General features: G+C 46.5%; 1 protein-coding gene across 1 annotated transcript; it reads right to left on the bottom strand.

Annotated features, from left to right (window-relative positions):
- Positions 1 to 1,029: 1,029 nt before the first annotated feature.
- KIF19 (kinesin family member 19) lies at positions 1,030 to 17,211 on the bottom strand. Its single transcript, XM_068422982.1, is given in 19 exon segments — positions 1,030 to 1,106; positions 1,647 to 1,754; positions 2,977 to 3,219; positions 4,381 to 4,462; positions 5,476 to 5,597; positions 5,767 to 6,037; positions 6,648 to 6,821; positions 7,333 to 7,390; positions 7,887 to 8,061; positions 9,009 to 9,162; positions 9,811 to 9,933; positions 10,819 to 10,971; positions 11,721 to 11,915; positions 12,533 to 12,658; positions 12,894 to 13,030; positions 13,612 to 13,699; positions 14,634 to 14,744; positions 17,018 to 17,098; positions 17,197 to 17,211. Coding segments are annotated over 19 exon segments (2,493 nt in total).
- Between the last annotated feature and the right edge of the window lie 3,373 nt (positions 17,212 to 20,584).

Here is a 20,584-nt window from a genome sequence, read left to right as displayed (position 1 = left end):
ACTACCCCTCATCTTCCTGACAGATAGCAAAGCAAAAGGCATAGAGGCACAGAGGCATAGGGAACGGGCGCAGTGTCACACAGCAAGACAGAAAGAGCACGCAGGAGAATTCTTTGCAAGTGCTGAAGATAAAAGGTTCTTCATCCATTTGAAAAGTGCACAAACCTACCCGATATTGTCATCTTAGATACTTCGGCAGGCGTAGGAGGGAAGCCACTCCTGTTTGGGGCATGGAGTCACTATTTATTCAGTGCAATGAGCAGAACCACTTTATTGGCAGCATTTTTAAGAAGCAGGGAAAATACTTTTTTAAAAGCCCCTTATGGAGAAGGCTGCTGCCTGGACATGTTTGTTCCAAAAAGAGAAACACATTCCCACAGTTTACCTCCAGGCTAGCTCTTATCAGGGTCTTCACCTATCACCGTGCTGCGTCTCCCGGCTGCAGTCAGATCTGAAATGCTCTGCAGATAGAAAAGAGCTTAGAGCAATCTCTGGCTGCGCTCACAGCCAAACATCTGCTCACCCAAACAGCATTCCAGGCGTGCGTTACACCTCCCAGCTTCACAGCAACACAGAGACAGCAGGGAAGAACAGCAAAACTATTTCTCAGGCATTTACATTTGGTTTTAATAGTCAGGGAGCCTTTTGGATGTATGGGTGGCATCCACACTTTTGCTCTGGGAAAAAAGGCAGCTTGAGCTCCATGCTGACATCTTCTGGGAGGCGAACACTGCTGGGAAAATGAGGTTTTCCTCTTCCCTTGGACTCTGTTAACACCCTACTTGTCTTAAACTGAAGCTAACAGCTCGAGTACAGAGGAAAGACTTGCAGTAGGGATATGGGAAAAGTAATTACGACGTATAAGGTCCCTCTCCCCCCTGCTAGCCTTCCCTCTGCTTTTCAGCATACAAGACAGAAGCTAGAATACATTTTAAGGCACACTGCCCCTGCATCCACTTCCCCAACTTTCAGCAGCCTTGAAATTGCAACCCCTTCGGGCCGTAGAGAGTCCTGCTCCCCTGGTCGCTTCTAGTTAGTCTTCGGCTGGTTCCCCAAGCGGGTGACTGGCTGCTGCTTTTGCCGAGTGCTGGCACCATCTGCAGGCCCTGCAAGCGAGGGAGGATGAAGTATTCGGTCAAGTTTCTCACACTTCAATTTGAGTCTCATTGCCAGTCAAAATGGGGGACAGATTGCCAGGGGCTGTGAAGGGGCGAGTTTGGCAAAGGCGCTAGGATTTGCATGTCGTTGCGTTAAGAAAATCCCAAGGTGACACTTTCAGTGGAAGCAGTATGTTGTCACATGGCTAACTCAGATTAAACTTTGTACTTCACCTATGGATTAGACTAGGATTATGGACACCTCTGAAACTGTTATTTTCTCTTCCTAAGAGGTTATTTTTGGCTAAGAGGGAGACAGAGTGTAACTCATTCTGGAACATTGCCCATGTCATCTGTTGCAAAAAAAAAAAAAAAAAAAAAAAAAAGGCTTAAAACTTGGCTGTAAAGCCCCTGCCCATGTGACTGCTTTCCCAACTGGGCCGTTTGTGTTGCATTTACAGCTCTTTAGGTTCAGATTGCAAAAGAGCAAGTGCTGAAGAATATAGTAGTGCCTCCTGAGCCAGCCAGCCTGATGTTTCATGTACTCACCCTTGACTTGCTTCTGTAGGACCCGTCCTTTGACGTGACCAGCGTTGCTCTGCCGGATGGCGCTCGCAGGAGCATTGTCTTTTGGCGGCACCTCTCCTGGAGTCCCCTCTGTCAAAGGCAGGGAGAGCTTAATTACAAATAGTGGGAGCAGAGCAAGCTTAAAAACATTTTGCAATGCAAATGCTAATAGCTAGCCAAAATAAAATTATAGCATTGTAAATCAAAAGCTAACCATTTTTTAGTAAAAAAAAAAAAAACAAGAAAAACTAATTAACATCATTAAGCACCTCATGCCAGAAGGGGGAAGGATTCTGGCTACATTTCAATAGGATTTGGGTATCCAGTTCCCCCAACCTCATCCTGGCCTTGTGTGTCTGCACAAAGCAAAGCAACTGAAGCTGACAGATAGTCAGTGCAGCCTGTCATGTCTTGGTCTTCATGCTGAGGCTTGGTTTGGATATGAAACTGTCTGAATGACCAGACCGAGCTCAGAAACTTGTTGCATGTGAACCCTACTGAACACTAATACTTCCCCCGAGATTACAGAGGCATAGTTGAGGCAGTGGTCTGCAAAGGATATGCTTTCTTACCTATCAAAAGCTACTTAAACCATACAAAAAAAATCAAGACCAGATTACTAATAGTTCTGATCATTAGCCTTTACGCTGGCTCCTTTCTCACATGACAGTCCATCTTTTCCAACAGAGCTGATGCAGGGTGTCACCAGCGGCTCTTTGGCCCCTACCTGAGCGGTGGCTGATAGGAACCTTGGCCTTTGCGGGGATGGATATGCTACTCGCAGCTTTTGACTGATGGAAGAGTCTAGGTCGGTGCAGATGGTTCTCACAAGCTTTGTCTGTATTGGGGCTCGAGGGAGTCCAATGCTCAGCTTTCGAGGTCTGAAAGACACCAAGTTGAGTTAACCTCAGTGGTGATGTCTCTCACCTCTGACTGTTCCCACATTGGGCCAGAGAGATTCCCTTCACACCTGACTTTGGCTTAGCTTGCTGATTAGGCAGGAGGTCAAGGGCATTATAGCAGAATAAAGATATTAAACTTATTTCCTCATGCAGTTTGTACTATGTTTCTCTTACCATATTTAAAAACCACCCTAGCTCTACTGGGTCTATGGCTTCTGCTGAACCCATTCCCATTAGAAAGAAACACAAAGGACCTACCCTGTGGAAGTTTGGCTCAAGAGAGCGAGATCTTTTCTTTCTGGCTGTCCTCTCAGCAGATAGCTCCTGGTCTCTCCTGTTCTTCAGCACTTCCCTGGCTGGGGAGCACAGCTGGCTCCCAGCTGCAGGCTCTGACAGCAAACTCCCAATACTTTCACTGTCTCTCGTCTGACAGTCTGGGGTGGAATTGGCCTCTAGATACTTCACCTCAAGCATAGCCTCCTCAGGGAAGTGGTCTGAGGAGACTTCGCTCCCAAGGTCTCTGTGTTGGGCTCTGGAACGGCGACTAGCTGCGATAAGTGAGATGCTTTTGGTGTTGGCAGCAATTTCCTTCAAGGTCTCCAGACTCAGTGGAACAGCAGCAATGTCTGCAGGTGACTTGTTCCCATGCAAGTCTGGAGAGGTGGGGGAACGCAGCCTGGGAGTCATCTTTTCTGCAGCAACACCTGTTGGTTTCTGGTAAAAATCAAAGCAATTGCAGCATAATCTGCTTTTCATTCAAACCTTTTATACTTTTCCCCTTTAAAGCACTTTCAAACGTTTGGAAGACATTACATTTCACCTGAAATATTGTTATAACAACTTCTGTGTATAGAGAAACAAAGGCAAAGCTTTTTGACTGTGTATCTCCCATATAGAGCTAGAGCTGCAAAATGGGTCAGCCGGCAAGCAAGAGACTGATGAGGTCCTACTCTCCCTTCTGTTCCAGGGCATTGGGTGAAATCAGGCTCACCACATAGTCATCAAATCAGGGCCCAGCAGATCAGTTAATGGCATAAAAGGAGGTGATCATCCTGGATGACACAGGTCCCCTCACACCAGACCATGCATTGTATAGTGTGTCCCTATTTATGACGCCTGTCACTCTGCTGGACACACTAGAGACTGAGTGGTTCACAGAGAGGGAGAGCCCAAACTGGAGGTGGCAGCTAAGCCTTGGACTCTTCAGTGAATCCCAGGCCTTAAACCCAGTGAATGATTTTATTGTCAGCCAAGTTTTACCTTCCTCACATCAACAGATTTAGCTGCTGTACACGTTCTGCCATCACAAGAGGAAGGTGCTAACCATGACAAACATGCCTTGACATCAGTTCCTGCCATACTGACCTGCTGAACTGGGCCTCTTGGCAAAACAGAGAAAGTTGGGCTGAGGTGGGTATCCAGAGACCCCTCCTTCCTACAGGGTGTGGTTTTAGATGATCTGCAACTGCCACTGTAAAATGAATACGCCAAGAGGTTAAATAGATGAAAGCACAGGCCCTTTGCCAACAGGGAGAGATGAACATGTCTAGATGAGAGCCCTCAAGCTGTGGGGAAAGCCAGAAGCCTGGTAAACGTGGTAATAAAGAACACAGCAAGGAAGGACCTTCAGGATTCATGAAGGAGAGAGAGTTTGTCCCCTGATCCTCACAAACTTTGCTACTTTATTTGGTTTGAATGCTTGCCAGTCAACAGAAGCAAATCTGAACATCTCCCATAGCCCTCTGCAGAGAAGGTGCCTGCTAAAACACAGAGCTACTTTGCAAGAGCAGTATACCAGGAAACTCTTTACTTACAGATTTCAGTTTCTGGAGGTTCTTCCATTTTGGTATCGCCCAGCTCTGGGGACTTAGCTGACAGCTGCCAGGTCTCCATGCCCTAGAGAATAAGTCTAATAATGAGAAAGGTTCACATTACCTGTCTGACTCAACTGTGATGGAGGGAATGGCAAACTTCACCCCCCAGGGAAGATCCTTCACGTTCCCAGGTAGACCCTTTCTGACCTCATCTTTATTTAGATCCAGATGCTGACTTACATCCAGAGAAGGGCTGTTGTGGGGCTGCAGGAAGAGGGAAGAATGAGATCCTCAGCAGATCTTTTCTCGCTGTAAAGTCCTTCCTCTAGCCCTGGCTCCCAGCCTCCGGTCACAAAGACACTCTTGACGCCTTATGCCTTTCCCTAGTTCCAGCCACCTGCTATTTGCTCCCCTCCTGTGGAAGGGCACTCGAAGTAGTTTAATTTCGCATATAACAACATGACTAGCATTAAGTTTATTATTCAAGGTGAAACCCAACTCCTTGCCCCGTTCATTCTAGGCAATCATAATAAACAAGAGACTCTGCTGCTTGGACTCCCTGCTGAAGACCGGCAATTTCCTGGCAGCCCCTTACTGCCTCAAAACACACACAAGTTTTCCAAAGACAAAGGAGCCAGCAGCATGTTTTCCTTCTTGCAGGAAAGACCTGTGGACCTCAATAACAATTGTGCCATGAGCAAGCAGAGGCCTCCAGAGAAGATTGTCTCCTTCAGCAGTCACTTGGAGAGTTGCATGTTTGGCCGTCTAACCTTTGCTTTTCTGTTTGCCATCAAGCCAGTTCTCTCTCTCAAATCTAATGCAACAGCAGCTGGGAGGATGAACACGCTGGCTCATGCACAGCCCTGCCTGGGTCCTTTTCTGTCTCTAGAAGCCTTATTAATTCTCTGAGTCAAAGGGAAGGAGGGAAGGAGAGTGAAGCTCTAGGGAGACAACATGTTCATAAAACAAAGCTCTGTACAGCTCCTGACTGGCACCAGGACCCAGCCAGGCTTTGGGTGTGTATGAACCTATGGCCATGACACAGGATCATGGGACAGCGTGGATTCTCCAGCACAAAGATCTGCTCTGCCTTACCCTGAGCATGCTGGACATCACTGAATGTAGCAGAAGCAGGCGGTTCAGCGTCCCCTCCTCCAACTCAGAGAGGTGCAGGTGGTGTAACTTCGCCAGTGTCTCTGGGACAGGAACATTCTGGGCTGGAGCAGAGATGGGGAGGAAGAGTTAAAGATGAGTCCTAGATAAACAGCTGAGAACTCTGGAGTCATGACATCCAAGACAAGGTTTTCTGGGTCGATTGTTCTCAACTTTGGCATCGGAAAACAAAGCTCAGAGATAACGACAGCAGGAACAAAGGTGCTGCTTTACCTTTTATCAGTATCTGCTGCTGCTGAATAATTTCTTCACAGAGTAGCATGTGCTGCTGCAGTTGCTGGATCACAAAATCCTTCTGGCACAATAGATTCTCTTTGTACAGTGTATTTGCCTGCAGCTCTGTGTTGCCAAGCTCGAGCTCCTGGGCTCTGCAGAGGAGCCTTAGTACCTCCTGCTGATCCTTACTGGCAATTTGTTTGGGAAAAAACTCCTCCACCTGGGAAGCTTTTTCCTTGGCATTTGCCAAGTGCTGCTCCAGCTCTGTCTGAAAAAGGTAGATAGGGGGTTGTCAAGGCAGTTCGGCTTCTTGGCATAACAAAGGCATCTGAGCAAATCTGTGCTGTGTCCTCCACGCTGAGATTAGAGTAATATCTACAAAAAGTATTTTGCTTATTCTACTAGCAGCCACCATGTTCAGTCATGGCAGTTATATCCAGATGCACAGTCCTTGCTTAGAGGAACTCACAAACGTTAATGTTAGCTACCAAAAAAAAAAAAAAAAAAAATCACCAAAAGTGATTACCAAAACATTGAACAACCACTGAGTGACAAACCCCAAAATATCCCTGAAAGGACAATTAGAAGAATTAGCTCGCTTATGGGTGAGCAAGCCCAGGCAGTGGGTTTGTGATTTTCTCTCATCCTAAAAAACACAGGGACAGAGGCAGGATGCAAACATCAGTGTTCCCACGCTGCTTCCTTCAGCAGCCCAAGGTATTGAGGAGTCCAGCTGCAATACAGGTGCCACACTGCTTTTGTGGTGCTAGCCCAAACCCACAAGAACCCCTCTGAGTTACGCTGCTGCCATCCTGCCCCCGAGCACCCGCTGGGCAGAGGTCAGAGTTGTGACCATAAGGGCACCTTCACCTCCTCACCTTCAGGGCCGCCATCTTGCGCTGTTCTGCCAGCAGCAGGTTGATCTCTTCTCTTGCCACTGTAACTTCATGAGGTTCAGGTGAATCTATGATATCCACTTCCCTTTCTTCCTCCACTGTGTTTTCATCTTTCTCCTCTTTTGCTGGCTTGTCATGCTTGCATGCACCCTGAGCCTTCTCTCATTCCCAGCTGCCAGCAAAAAAAGAAAGGAACTTCTGGGACATGGTGACATAACTCTAATGATGCACACATAGCGCTTCATTGTATCTGTCCAACTTCTCCTTGCATGGCAGCAGCAGAACTAATTAGTCCAGGCTGCTCTCTAGCTGGACAAACCATGCAGAAGAGCACAATTAGCTTCCTCCCATTTGGAAATGTGTAAGACAGGCCTCTTAAGTGATCTTTCCATGGCAAGGAGAGCAGCGCTTTCCCCCATTCTCACAAATTATTGCCAATTCACAGGTACTTGTTGAAGACCTTTAATGTCCTGAAGACTGTTTTAACTACAAATGACCCAAATCCTAAGGGACTATAAAATTTACAGAGGCATTAAGTGGGTGACTAGCGATAATGAGAGGGAACTGACACCTACTTATAGTTTATCCAGCAGAAAGGGATGATGCTTTCTCTGACATGAGATTATGCCCAGATGCAGTGCATGTGGATGGAAAACACTTCACAAACACAGGGTGACTGGAATGTGGAAGGACCAACAATGCCAGTTTGCTGCTCTCCAGTTTTTCTGTTAAAACACAAGTCCAGAATAAGGTCCTAATAGGGGTGAGGCATCTACCATTTATACTTTTAGTCTTGAGCTTAAAAATTATGATAGAGGTAGCTGGTTGCCTTATGGAGCTACATCAGGCAATTACACTGCAGTGCAGCACCATGTGCAGGCTGCAATCTCCTTACAAGCACCAGGAGGGATTAGGGATGTGTTTCTCAATAGCAGAAATCACCCGTTGCAAATATAGCACCTTAATCTAAGGCTCAGTGTCCCAGGGACTTAATCTACCTTAAATACCTGGGTACCTTTTGCAGACCACCACCCTCTCAAGTTTTTCCTCGTCACACAGGTAAATCTCAAACCTACACTTGATGTTTTTGCTTGAACAATTAAATACTCTCTTTAACATCTTTTGTAATTTTTCTTGGGGGGACCATGGGATATTACCATTTCTCATGGCGAGTTTGGAGGTCCATGTATAAATTGTGCTCAAAGCTAAGAAACTACTCACTCAGTGATAGTTAGGAGGTGCCTGCAGGTATCAACGTGCAGCTCAATGTTGGTGTTTTCCAGCTCCACCAGGCTGCGACACATCTCCATTTGCTCCCTGAAAGCCCCCATCAGCTGCGCCCGCAAGGTGTTCATTACTTGGCCACTGTGTGCCTCAGAGCCTTGGTGCCTCTCTGCTGCAGGAGAAGACATTTCTGATCTGACGTTAGGCCACGTGAACTTTTGCCAAGGCCCTACAAAACTACTCTGGGACCAAGCCACTCAGTCCATGTGTTACAAGGTGTTCGTTTATAGGACTCTGCTTCATTCTGCAGTCTCCTTAAGTTAATCATGTGCTTAAGAAATCTGAAATATCTTTATGATTGTTTTGTTAGTAATAAATAGGTCTCATTGCTACTGCTTTTGTGAGTATTAAGAGGATACTGCATTGCAGGGACATCTCTTCCTCCTTTCCACCCACCAAAAAGAAAAAAGTATCAGTTTTCCGTGCTTGTTATCTAGAAGTGACCTTGGGTATTGGTAGCAGAGACCTATTATACCTCACGTCTTATCTGTCAGAGACTATTTTTATTTCATTCCTTGCCAGATTCACTGGCAAAAGGAACAATCCTCAGGGCAGAGCAATCAATGCTTCGCCCTGCCCCCTTCCCTATTTTATTTTTTTTAATTAAGTGCAACGAACCGTACAACAGAGCTCCGTGTTCTGACACAGCCTCAGAGCCCGTGATGATGCAGGCTACAAAATTGGTCACTTCTCTGTAAGAGTCAGGGCTTCCCACAGCAAATGCCACCGCTTGATGTCAAAGCTCTTTTCAAGGGCAGGTTTGTGAAATTTAACACATTTTAATGTTGGGGAAGATACTGAGAAGGTTGAACGTGTTGCCAGCATCACACAGCACATCAGAGACAGGCTCACACAGAAAAACAACTTAATTGCCCCTGCCTGCTCTGCCCATCAGACTGTGTTCTCTGCTCTGCCTCTCTACAAGCATTGTTGAACCAGCATCCCCCCTCTATGTCTGCATGGAGGCCCACCAAGTGCTACCACAACACATCCACCCAGCTCCTCTCCCAGATCCCTTCCATTCAGATACCCCAGAACAGTTCTTGGTCGTAGCTCTACCTTGCAGATCCCCAAGGTCGGAGCTGACTGCACTTTTCTCCTTCTCCTGGTTTTTGACCCTCTCCTTCAGGTGCTCTATCTCCCTGCAAAGGTCTGCGATGATGCTGGTGTATTGGTCGAAGTGGTAGGAGACGTTCTGCAGGTTACATTTTACCTGGTGAGCCAGAACACATGAGCGTTTGTCCCACAGTCTGTTATTGGTACAATGGCTGCAAACAAAGCTATGCTTTCAGTTGGAGGGGCACTGAATCCTGTTTCCCCTCATAAGTGGGGAAACAAGATTAGTGGTAGAGAAAAGCCAGGGACCCTGTGTCCACAGGGAAACCAGAGATCCATAAAGAGTGACAACACTATTGTAGATCATAGTTCATCTTCCTTCACCCCACAAGCCTCCCTACTTTATTTCTCCTTTCTGTAGCCCCTCAGTTCCTCTTCCAGGCCCAGCATCCCCACCGGGACACGCTCCATATGTTGTCCTCCCAATAGCCACCTTCCAACCATCATTCCTTATGTTCTGCACCCAGGTCCGTACCAGGCACATCATCCTCTTCCTTTCCATTATTCTGCTCCCTCATTTTGATCCTCATATTCCTCTTCTCATCCATAACACACACAATTTGCTTTCCACTGTTGCCTTCATCTGCTTTTCTTCTCTTCTATCACTCACACTGAGCTTCTATACCATCCTGCACTTCCCCCCCCCTCAAGTTTGTTCTCCCTTCATCCACTACATCTTCTATTTCCACTTTGCAAGCTTTTAATCTCTAACCCCCACCCTCTTCTGAGTTGTTTGCTCAGTTACCTGTGTCTTGATGTTTTTTGCTCGATAGGCATAGATCAAGGTCATTCGAGATTCTTCAAAGGACGTGCTGTCTGGGCTGATATGTGCAATCATAACAGTCCTGCTGTTGCCCCCTAATGAGTCCTAGAGGGATGCAACGTTGATGTAGTTAGTATGGACATGACAGGGGCTTGCTGCTCAGTGGTAACCACTGTGTCTGGGTACCCCTGTGGTTTATTGAGATTCTGGTGGAGAATCCCGATTAGGATTGAAGGAAATGCTGGTAAAAGACCATTTGTTAGTCCCTCTCTCCATCAACAGCAAAATCAATAAGTAATTAACTTTCTACAAAAGAAGCGGCTTTGCAAGAAAATGGCAATTTCCACAGATGCGCTGGCAGCTTCTCAATTCTGCTCACAACAGAAGCCTGCCTGTTTCTCCATCTCTTCTCCTCCCCACTCTCCTCCAGAAAACACATCTGTCATGCAGAGGCAGTGGTAGCTCAGAACCAAGGCTTGAGGTGAGGTTCATAAATGAGATTGTAAAGTATCCATAAAATAACTGTGTGGCAAAGAGTGTGTCTGCAATCTTTCTGATTTCCTAAGGGAGAGACAACTTCGCTCTCAGTCTTTCTTCTGCCCCAACAACACCCAAATTTATTGGCCATTTTCAGCCAAATCTTATAGAAGGGATGAAACATTCAAAGGCAGTAAGTTAACTAAAAAAATCACTGGTCATCTGTGAGCTTGGAGACATATGACCCAAATCCATAGGATTTCCTTAAGCCTATAGAAGGTCCTTCCTTAACCACAGAGCTCACAAGACAACATGCTTGTTGCAGAGACAGCACTGTCCTAATCAAGCCCTGACTGCATTGCAAAGCTCGTGCAAGACCCTGGAGGAGCGTTCCAAGCTGGATAGACAATGCACAGAGATATTCAAGGATCAGCTCTCAAGAATTGTCCGATTCAGGTGGTAATACCAGCAACAGACTCACCAAGCTCCTCGCTGACCCGCAGCGTACAGTACGTTCAGCAGGCGTGTGAGTTTGCTGTCTCGAAAATTGACAAACTGGGCCTAGCTCCCCCCCTTCTCGCTCAGAGCATTGATGCAATTGCCCAAAGCCAGCAGCGAGCGGTTGATGTGGGCTCCTTCCTTCATCCTCTTGCCCCGGTTCTGAGTCTGTTGGGAGGGAGGTAGGACAGACAGACAAAGCACACGCTTCAGAACGGTGGATCTGTGCCTGGGGAAGATGTGCGGCATCACCAGGGTCAAGGTTTAGATGTCAAAGCAATGGCTCCTGCAAAATCAACATGACAGTGCAGGGTTAAACCCCACTCTGAGGCACAGAGGTGCTGGTAGGAGTACATTTATTGGAGAAGATGACCTCTTGGTTCTTAAAAGATAGCTATTAATTATCTTCTAAATACTATTTCAGAAATTAAGATGCGTAACTACATCACTTCAGAATTCCTGGTCTCAGTAGACGCTCCCTCAAATCACCTCCCTGAGTTCCAGCATTTTCTCCTTCCCACAGGAGCCAGCTGCCTTATTTTCCACCCACCAGCATCCCTCTATTCCACTGGCAGCAGCTTTCTCTCCAACAGCCCAGCCGATTCCTGCCTAACAGACCTCAGCTTCAATTTAGCTGTGAAATTCGCTGCTGCTTTTTCAGACCTGAGGAAAAGCTGCACCCAAAAGCTGGTTTACATTTTTCCAATTATACTAGTTGGTCTAATAAAAGATATTGCCGATATCATCAAAGTTTGTCTTTATTTTCAGGCTGTCTCAGGTACAAACTACTGCTCTAAAGCAACAGAGAAACACACAGTGCTGGCTTCCCCAGGGACGAGGACAGGCAGGCAGACCCTGCACGGCAGGCCAGGCAATCCAGCCTGGTCTCCCCAAAAGATGCCAAGCTCCAGCCGTACCTGGGCTGCTCTCTCTGACCCCGCCAAGTCAACCATGAAGAGCTTTCCAATTCGCACTTCCTCGCCCATCGCCTTCCTTTGGCTTTTCTGCATCACCGTCACCTGCAGCACTGCGTGCGAGCGGGAGGACGTCTTGTTGGCAGCGGTGGGTTCCTGGGTGCGTTGCTTGTTTCCTTTCATTAACAGCTGCATGATCTAAACGATGCAGAAAAGCACGCAGAGATGTACAGCTCTGCCCGAGCCGTAGCACGGCATTCCCCGCAGACTGAACCCCTCACCCAGGGCACAGGCAGACTCTGGTCCTGCTCATGCTAGCAGAGGTTTTGCTGTTGGTTTTCCCCAGATCTCCCCCTTTGGCTTGTGAGCTTGGAAGTGCGGGTTAGTTGGGTTTGGGGCTGTTTTCCTGGAAGGCCTGTTTATCTCATGTCCAAGGCACATGTAGAACTGCACATTAGTGTAGCTCAAGGGGGTTTCATTATTTCTTCTCCCTCTCCAAATGCTTTGTTGATGCATGTGTACACAAATCAAAGCACTCCTGTCCTTCCAGAAAAACAGCACGCATGCTGGGGAAGCAGAGCTAGCAGGACATGAGCTGGGGATTTTTGCCTGGTTTCTACCGCTCACGTGGCTCCATGATCAGCCCTTTCCATACAATTCATCACATTAATCCAGTTCCACCAAGGTCCTGCTACAAAAGATCCTTGCGACTAAGGCACAGGCAATAGGAAGGTGTCAAGAAATTTTAAAGCACTGATGCATGAAAGCACAAACCTCCTCCCTTTCCCCTCACCACAGACCATAGCCCAAGGTACCTCCTGAGCATTTGTAGTGAAGACTTCTGTAATCCCTGCTATTTGGATGCTGCCTCTGGGGTCCTCTCTCAGGTCTAAGAACCCTGAGGATGGGTTCAGGAGGTCACGGATCACCTCATTATAGATCTGAGGGTAAGAAAAGAGGGGTTGGTGTGAGACTAGCAGTGGGTCCTTACATCTGCAAAGAGGGTTGAGTTGATCCTGTATTTCTTTGGGGTGGAAGGAAAGATTTGAGCTGTACAACCCAGGGGGAGTGCCGCATGATGGACAGACTTGGACACCCCACTCCCCATTACACCTGCTCCCAGGGACTTGCTGAATTCCCACAGAGCCTGGATCCAGAGCAACACAGACACTTCACCTCCAGGTAGGACATGGAGACTCTGTAGTCCATCTCCTCGGTGCTAGCTTCGAGGGCCTTAAAGAGGTCATCAAGAGTGCGGATGTAAATCCCAGGTTCACAGTCCGTCCCTAGCATCGTGTAGGTTTTTCCTGCTCCTGTTAAAGATACAAAGAAGAGCAGCAAAGACCAGGTTCCATGTGAGCAAGTTTCCACAACAAATAAAGCCTGGTTTCCTACTGATTTCTGTCCTTCATCCCATAACTTCCTCCAGTTACTCACCCCACAATGACACTGCTGCAGGAAAGACATGGCACGTGGGGTAGGAAGAGGACTTGCAGATGGGCAGATAGGTAGGTTAAATGCCCACCTAGGTGTTCAGAGCTGGGGTAGAAATGAATTTTCATGTAGTCTGTAGTCCATAGGTGCTTTCTACACCTGCATCTATTCTCCCAAGGATCAGTCTCCAGCATTGCACAGACGCCCTCATCTCCTCCTCCTTTTTAACGGGAAGATTTGTCTGCACTGAATTCCACCCCACTTAAGTGACTTCTCAGCCAGGGCAGCTTTGCTATTACTTTAGCATTAAAGGAAGATCCACACTTCCCAATGAGAATGGTATTTCAATGCTTCAGTCTTGTCCTCACAGTAAGCAATGAATTGGCATTATAGTTCATTTCTAGTTTGTACAGATACATTTTATTCCTCTGGAACAGTACAGCTACAGGGACTACTTTACCTGTAGGACCGTATGCAAAAATGGTTGCATTGTAGCCAGAAATGACTCCTCCTATCAGGCTTTTGGTCGTGGACACGTATACTTCCTCCTAATTCAGTCAAAAAAGCATAAACTTATGGTCAGGCATAACAGCTGTCCAAACAATCTATACCTAATCACATTCCCCATGATTTTCTCACTACATTTTACAAATTTCCTAGGCTTTGGAACAATTCATGAACCATTTGAATTTTGACACGTCATCAAAATGAGCAGAAAAGCACAGAGGTTTATTGAATTTTCTAAAGGCAGGCAAGATACAGGAGCTTACTAAAATAAATGTCCTTAAATTTGATTATTTGCTTGGACTTTGAACATGGAATGCTTTGTTTTTTCTTTGTGTCTGCTGAAGAAGGGAGTAAATTTTCTCCCTGACCTTATCCTTTATTGAGAAGTGCCACTGGGCCTCCAAAAATGTCTTAGGTAGTATACAAGGGTGCTACACTGAAGCTTCATGTAAAAGAGAACACAGATGATTGAATTGCTTGTGAGAAGCAAGGCTGCAGTCACATCACGGTGATCATAAAATGCAGGTGCTGTGGAAATCCTCATACTGCACCTTACATATGTCTGCAAAACCAGCTCATAAGGGCACTAGAGCTCGCTTCACGAGCCCGTAAAACAAAAGAGGCACAGGGAAGAAGTGTGTGAGCAATAGAGCCAAGCAACGTGACAGTGATCTCATTCACTGGAGACCTGGGGAGACAAAGCTCCTCATCTCTGCTCAGGTGTGTTGCATCTGGGGAGTCCCGATGCAGTGCAGAGAGGCAGACTGAACACTGCACGTGTCTGCCTGCTTCTCTGATAAAAGGAAAACCCTCACAGTCCTCTCACCTTCAGCACCGTCGCCTTTTATCTAGGTGACATGTGGCCTTTGGGATGTGCAGTTCTAATCACCTGCCAAAAACGTTCATCTAAGCAGGGAAAACAATTGTAATGTTAAGCCTTTTGGTTAAAAAAAAAAAAAAAAGGGAGTATGTTACCTGGGTTGCTTTGTGATCGAAAACCATGTCAAATACAAACGTTTTTTCTTGGGATCTGTTAGCTCGCAAGATGTCATCTGGATCTTCACTTGGATCCATCAGGACCACCCTCTGTTATAAAATAAAGTCAGAAGAAGAACCGTTATGTCTGGGTTTGGTTAACAGCCTGTTGGGATTTCTTACAGCACTATCACCATCGCATCTCTTGGCCAGAGGAACGTTGCACTACAGCTTTACATGGAAAATACACTTATATGCACAATGCAGATGCCAACAGCTTTGTTTTGTAACTGATGTCGCAACTTCTGCAATTTGTAGAACTAGTAGCTGCTGCAAAATGCTTTGAAGGTCCGTTGTGCAGTGAAACAGTCGCTGGCGTTGGGTAATAGTGGTGGTTGCATGGATGTGACACCTGATGAACTCCCATGCAAGCAGGAGGATCTCTTACCTCAGTTTTCAGCCAAGACTCAGACAGAGGAGCTGTGAAAGAAAATAGTTAAGTTCCTCGGGAACAAAAGTGCCCAAAGTCATCTTCCAAAGCCTTTCCTGCAGAAGGACTGATAGAAATAGCTGCATTGCTGAAGGGCAGAAACTTCATTCCATTTCTGGCTTTTATTAAGGAAAAAACAAAGGTGGGAGAGAAGTTGCAGCAGGTTACAGAACTGGTTCTGTTTCTTTTCAGTCCCTTAGGATCTGTTTTAGTACATAATTATCACAGTATAAGATTACTGTGGAGAGTAGTATTCTTTCTCCTCCACTGAAACAGCTCATAACAAGATGCTCAAGCCTCAAGGGAAGGGACAGAGAACCCTGTGCCTCCTACTCCAGAGCAGCTTTGACTCTCTCTCAGGTAAGCAGATCATTAGATAAGCAATTAGAGCATAGATAAACCACCAGTTGGCCTACAGAATAACTGCATTGGTGTGCCAAGCATGGGAGAGACACAAACATCTAGGGCAAGTGCCCATGGGTGTTTGGCAAGCATCAAGGCTTTGGTTTTTCTTTTTCTTTTGCATTTCCTGCTAAATTCCAAGTCTCTAATGAGTATTTCCAGTTTTGATCTGCAAGGTTTCAATTACCAGAATGACTTTTTTTTTTTTTTTTCAATTCTTTAGTTTTCAGTGGTCCAGCTCAGGCCTTAAAACCTGAAGCAACACAAGAACAAACTCCAAAGGGAACTCCTGGTTTATCCTCGGCAGTGGCATTTGCCTGCAGAAGGTGAGCTGACACCTAATCATGTGCACATGCAAGTGCAAAAGCCAAGAGCAAAGCTTGGAGAGTGAGGTCAGCATGTTTCCTTTAGAAATTCTATTTATAACACTTCCAGACCCCTTTTACTGAGCCCTTGTAACATCCAAATTTTTCTTGCAGCGTACCCACGCATCCAAAAGTGTCCTTCTCTTCCCATCTGGGGCTAACACCTTGTCTAACCAGCAGTGTTCTAAAAGCATAAATCTTCTGCTATTGCACGGAAGCATTAAAACATAACTAGACACTAACAGAGTCAATTCTGAGTTAGGATTAATAAGCAGACAGAAGCAGCTCTAAATGAGTTAGGCTGGGAGCAAAAATAGCAGGGGACATGATGTAAATCAAAATACACCAAGAAATCTAAGTACTTCAACTGCCCAGTCAATTAATTTGCTTTCATAATTACAGTTATTTGCATTATTAAGAGAAACTCATTCTCGTAGATAGAAGTTACTCAGACTAATGTAATGCACATTTCCTTCCCAGATTTCCATTAGGAAAAATAGATCTCAGGGCAGATGATGCAATTCTGAATAAGCTGTATAAAAATAAAGCCGATATCCTTGTGAGGTTTGTGACGGCTTTAAAAGAAGAGGAGGGGAAAAAAAAAAAAAGGAATGTTTCACCAGTAACATGCTAAACAAATATTGCATTTGTAAGATAATCCATAAAGAGGAAAGATAAATTCACACGGTCTTTGCTTCTGAGGGCTGCTGTCATTTGACTATTGTGTGGAGACAAGAGATGGTACATTACAGAATTAGTGTGCACTCAGAAAGGGTTCAGAGAAAGATCAGTGGAAAAGGTAAATAACAAGGGCATGATAAAAATATGTAAATAGATGTAGCGATGTAGAAAAGGTAAGTGGGGACCTCCTGTGATCCCTGACTCTTAAAAAGAGGAGCAAGAAGTGAAAGATGCAGAACTGGAGAAAAGAAGTGCCATTTGCACGGGAAGCCGCATCCCTGCTGGGTCACAGCAAGGCCAGGAGTTTGGCAGGATTTGGAAGCATTTGCACGTGACCCAGAAGAGCCAGAGCCTCGCGGTGGTCCGCGTGGTACCCGGCAGACTCCCCAGTCCCCATCCCCGGGGCTCTCCTGCAGCCCAGGCACAATCCCCCCCCACCAGCTCACCTGCTCGCCCACTCTGCGGGCAACGAGGGCAGCTCCCTCCTCCACTTCTGCTTCACTGATGGGGCGGATGCGAAGGGCGACCTGCACACACAGCACACACACGTGGCTGACGTGTGCTGAGGCCACGCAGACTTACCTGCAACAGGGCTCAGTGCTGTGTGAGCACCAGCGATATCTACAGCTTCTTGCTGCATCTCTTCCACTGATCCGTCTTAAAACCTTAAGCTTAGGGCCTGGAGAGTTTAAGGAAGTTTATAAAGTTTAAACCAGTTAATTCTCCCACGATTTGCACTTTTATCTTGACAAATTCTTCCTCCCTCTTCCCCCGTTTCTGTCTCTAACACAGCAAGACTCCAACTGATTGACAGAGAAGGCGGCAGAACGAACTCAGCCGTGTCATTGCTGCTGCCAGCGGGAACCTTCGGAGATCTGGGACCGTGGTACCAACAGCCATGGAGCTGAGCACGCTTACAGATTCCCCTGGTGTTCGCAAAACACTGATTAAAGTTATCCGTGACAAAGAAAGGGAATTGCATTTCACTAAGTACCCATTTCGTTTAATCCCAGGTAGCAACCATTATGAGCCTGTTCAACCAGATCAGAGCAAGCTGGCCCTGATCTGAGCAGGTCCCACGGGGGTCCTCGGAAGCTGGAATTCATCGCAGGACTGGAGCAATTATAAAGTAGCAATTAACTGCCCGTGCCTCGTGCCACAACTCAATCAGTCAGAAACACGGTACTCCATTTTGAAACACAGACGATAATTTGACGATGTAAAACACACAGGCTGTATTTGTATTAACATACAAGAGCACATGTATTTCAGCCTGTTTAATCTATAGGTGAAGCAATAAAGTGTGGTGTCATGGATCAGCTGTGGGATTAATGGGCCCCCCTGAAGCTGGGGTCCTGCTCCAGCCCTGACTCACTGCAGCTGGGGGCAAGTTGCACAGTCCCAGATCCCAAACCCGTGTGCCCGGTGGAGGTCTCCAGAGAAGACCACCAATTCGAAATCCCACCTAAAAGCTGCCCTTGGCATCTCAGCTAATAACAGAGATTTGAGAAATTCTATTTTCACCTTTCCATAGCTGTTTTCCCTTTCATACAATACAGCAGCATCCCCTTAGCAGCTCCTGACAGGAGAGCTGATGCTGATAAAACACTGCATAATGCACATAAATGATGCCTCATCAGGAGGGTGTGCAATTACTGAAACAGGCTTGTTCTACGGCCCCACCAGTCACAAGCAACTAGTTTCTATAGGAACCAGATTTATTTCCACAATAACAAGTCAAGCTACCTGTCAATTTAATGAGGGTTTCACGAACAGCTCCCAGTTTCGAGCACTGTAGTAGACATTTTTGAGTAGTTCCAGCAACAGCAAAGGAACATTTCTTCACAGTGAATACCTCAGAGTACAAGGTGAGCTCCTTGGCTTTGGATAGCTTGTAATATTCACAAGAATGCAACAATTAACTTAGCTTCATCATCTCCCTAAACACATCTGAGTGACACTGTTACGGGTGTCTCATTCCCATGGGCTGAACTCATCTTAGAAGCACTTGAAAACAGTATCTTGCACACCATAATCCCGAGTCCTGCAGGAGGAGGAAGGGATAGTGCAAGTCTCTCTTAGACAGCCTTAACCTCTGGAACAGTCCGGTTAATCACTGTATTTGGCAGCCCTGGCCACTGAGGGTAAGATAACAAACCCAAATCAGCAGCATGTGGAGACGGGTCACACCAAGTACTAAGGCTGTTTCTTGCATTAGAGAGGAATGCAAAGTATTCTAGATATTATTGACTTTATTTTAAGCGATTCCACTTTGAGCAGAGGTTTCTGTGTCTGCCTGGGTCGTGTTTCAGCACAATGGGAGGGCAATGCTTCAGTTTAAGAGAGAGACACAGGGTTGAAGGCTGAAACTTGGGAAAGGATTACATTTTCAAAGCCCTCTGATCAACACAGAGAGATGCCGAGGTCCTGGAGCAATGGTGCGGACTCAGACAGGACTATAATATCCCAGCTGCTTTTAGCTGCTTGTTATGAATTTGTCACTCAAAGAGATCCCAAAGAGACAGGCACACTGAAAATCACTGTTCAAGGACTAACCACCACCACCACCTGCCAGGTTACCCAGCCTCACCTCCCCTACTATACATTTTTCTCCTCTGCAGGATACTTATACCCAACTTTTGCTTTAAATCACACAGAGCTTTGCACAAAGAGCAAGTCTGTTTTTTTTTTTCCTCTGTTTGGGCTGCAGAGCCCAGGAACACCAGAGAACAGCTGGGGAACACGATAAGAAGGATGCCAGGGCTGGGTACAACCCAGCTGCTCCTCACCACCCCATGTCCTCCCCTGAGCAAGTGTAAGCTGCTGCTCCTTCATGGCCGAGCTGTGAGATGATGCCAGCTCAGGGCTGGGTGATTTTCCCAGGGAGGTGCACATCGAGTTGGAGTCCTTCAGGAAACTGCACAGGCAGGAGATGGAACGGTTCAAAGGCAGCAGCAGCAGCAATCACCCCTGGGAAGGAAGAGAGAGGCAACACCTGCGCTCCCACGGGTGGGAGATGACTGCAGGGACAGCGGGAAGAGGCAGCAGTGAAATACTGAGCCCCAGGGCAGGAGGGGGCTGCAGCAGCCCCCTGCTACTCCAGGCTGCAGGAAGCAGTGTGCCACCACGGCACCTTGCACGGGACATGGTGAAAGGGGTCAGGATAAGCAAGATGACCCACCTGCAAGCCCACATTAGTTCTTTACGTGCAAATCCCTCCGCACACACCCTTGGTGAGTAGGCCACAGCCTTCCTTTTCTGCCCTCTAGGAAGCCAGATTTCTCCTTCCCCTGGGATCAAACATGCAGCACAACCAGGTACAGGGGCCTGCAGCTCCGCCAGAAGCTGAGCAAGAAGCACCCTGGCCCCTCCAGTCTCGCACAAGAACTGACAACAACCATCAAGACAGCCAGGAAACAGTTTGCTACCTCCCTAAGTGCAAACTTCCACTGTAATGTCACTTCACACAGTGGCATTTCATGACTCCTATGTTCAGGAACACAATCCTTCAGCATTTTTAGTGTCAGTCCATTCATCACAACAACTTCTTAAAAAAACCACAAGATGACCTTTTGTCTTCATTGACAGTAAACGAGTCAAAGCTCATAAAAGTTACAGTAAGGTTTTATTAAAAAATATTAGGATTTAAGAAGTTAAAACAACATAGCAAGTGAACAAAACGCTCTATGAAGTTTGCATTAAGGACTGTAGACAGTTAAAAGGTCGTGAGAATGTTTATTTATTACAAATTCAAAATAAAGACAGTAAACGTGAAGGTTAGCCCAGGTTTATATGAATTGTTCCAGTTAATCTTGCTATTTAAGAACAATCATTAAAAATACTTAAGACAATATTTGAACAAACACAATGAGAGATACTATCCTGCTTAATGCTTAAGGTTTGTTCCCTCCCTCCCCCCCCCGCCCAAATTCTGGACCCTGGAAGGCATTCAGTGGAGGTACAACTGCTGTTGGAAGCCTTTTCCCCCACACATACATATCTCTGTACCGTAC

The sequence above is a fragment of the Nyctibius grandis genome, chromosome Z (genome assembly GCF_013368605.1).
Source record: "Nyctibius grandis isolate bNycGra1 chromosome Z, bNycGra1.pri, whole genome shotgun sequence".
Lineage (NCBI taxonomy): Eukaryota > Metazoa > Chordata > Aves > Nyctibiiformes > Nyctibiidae > Nyctibius > Nyctibius grandis.
This window is presented reverse-complemented; position numbering and strand designations above follow the sequence as displayed.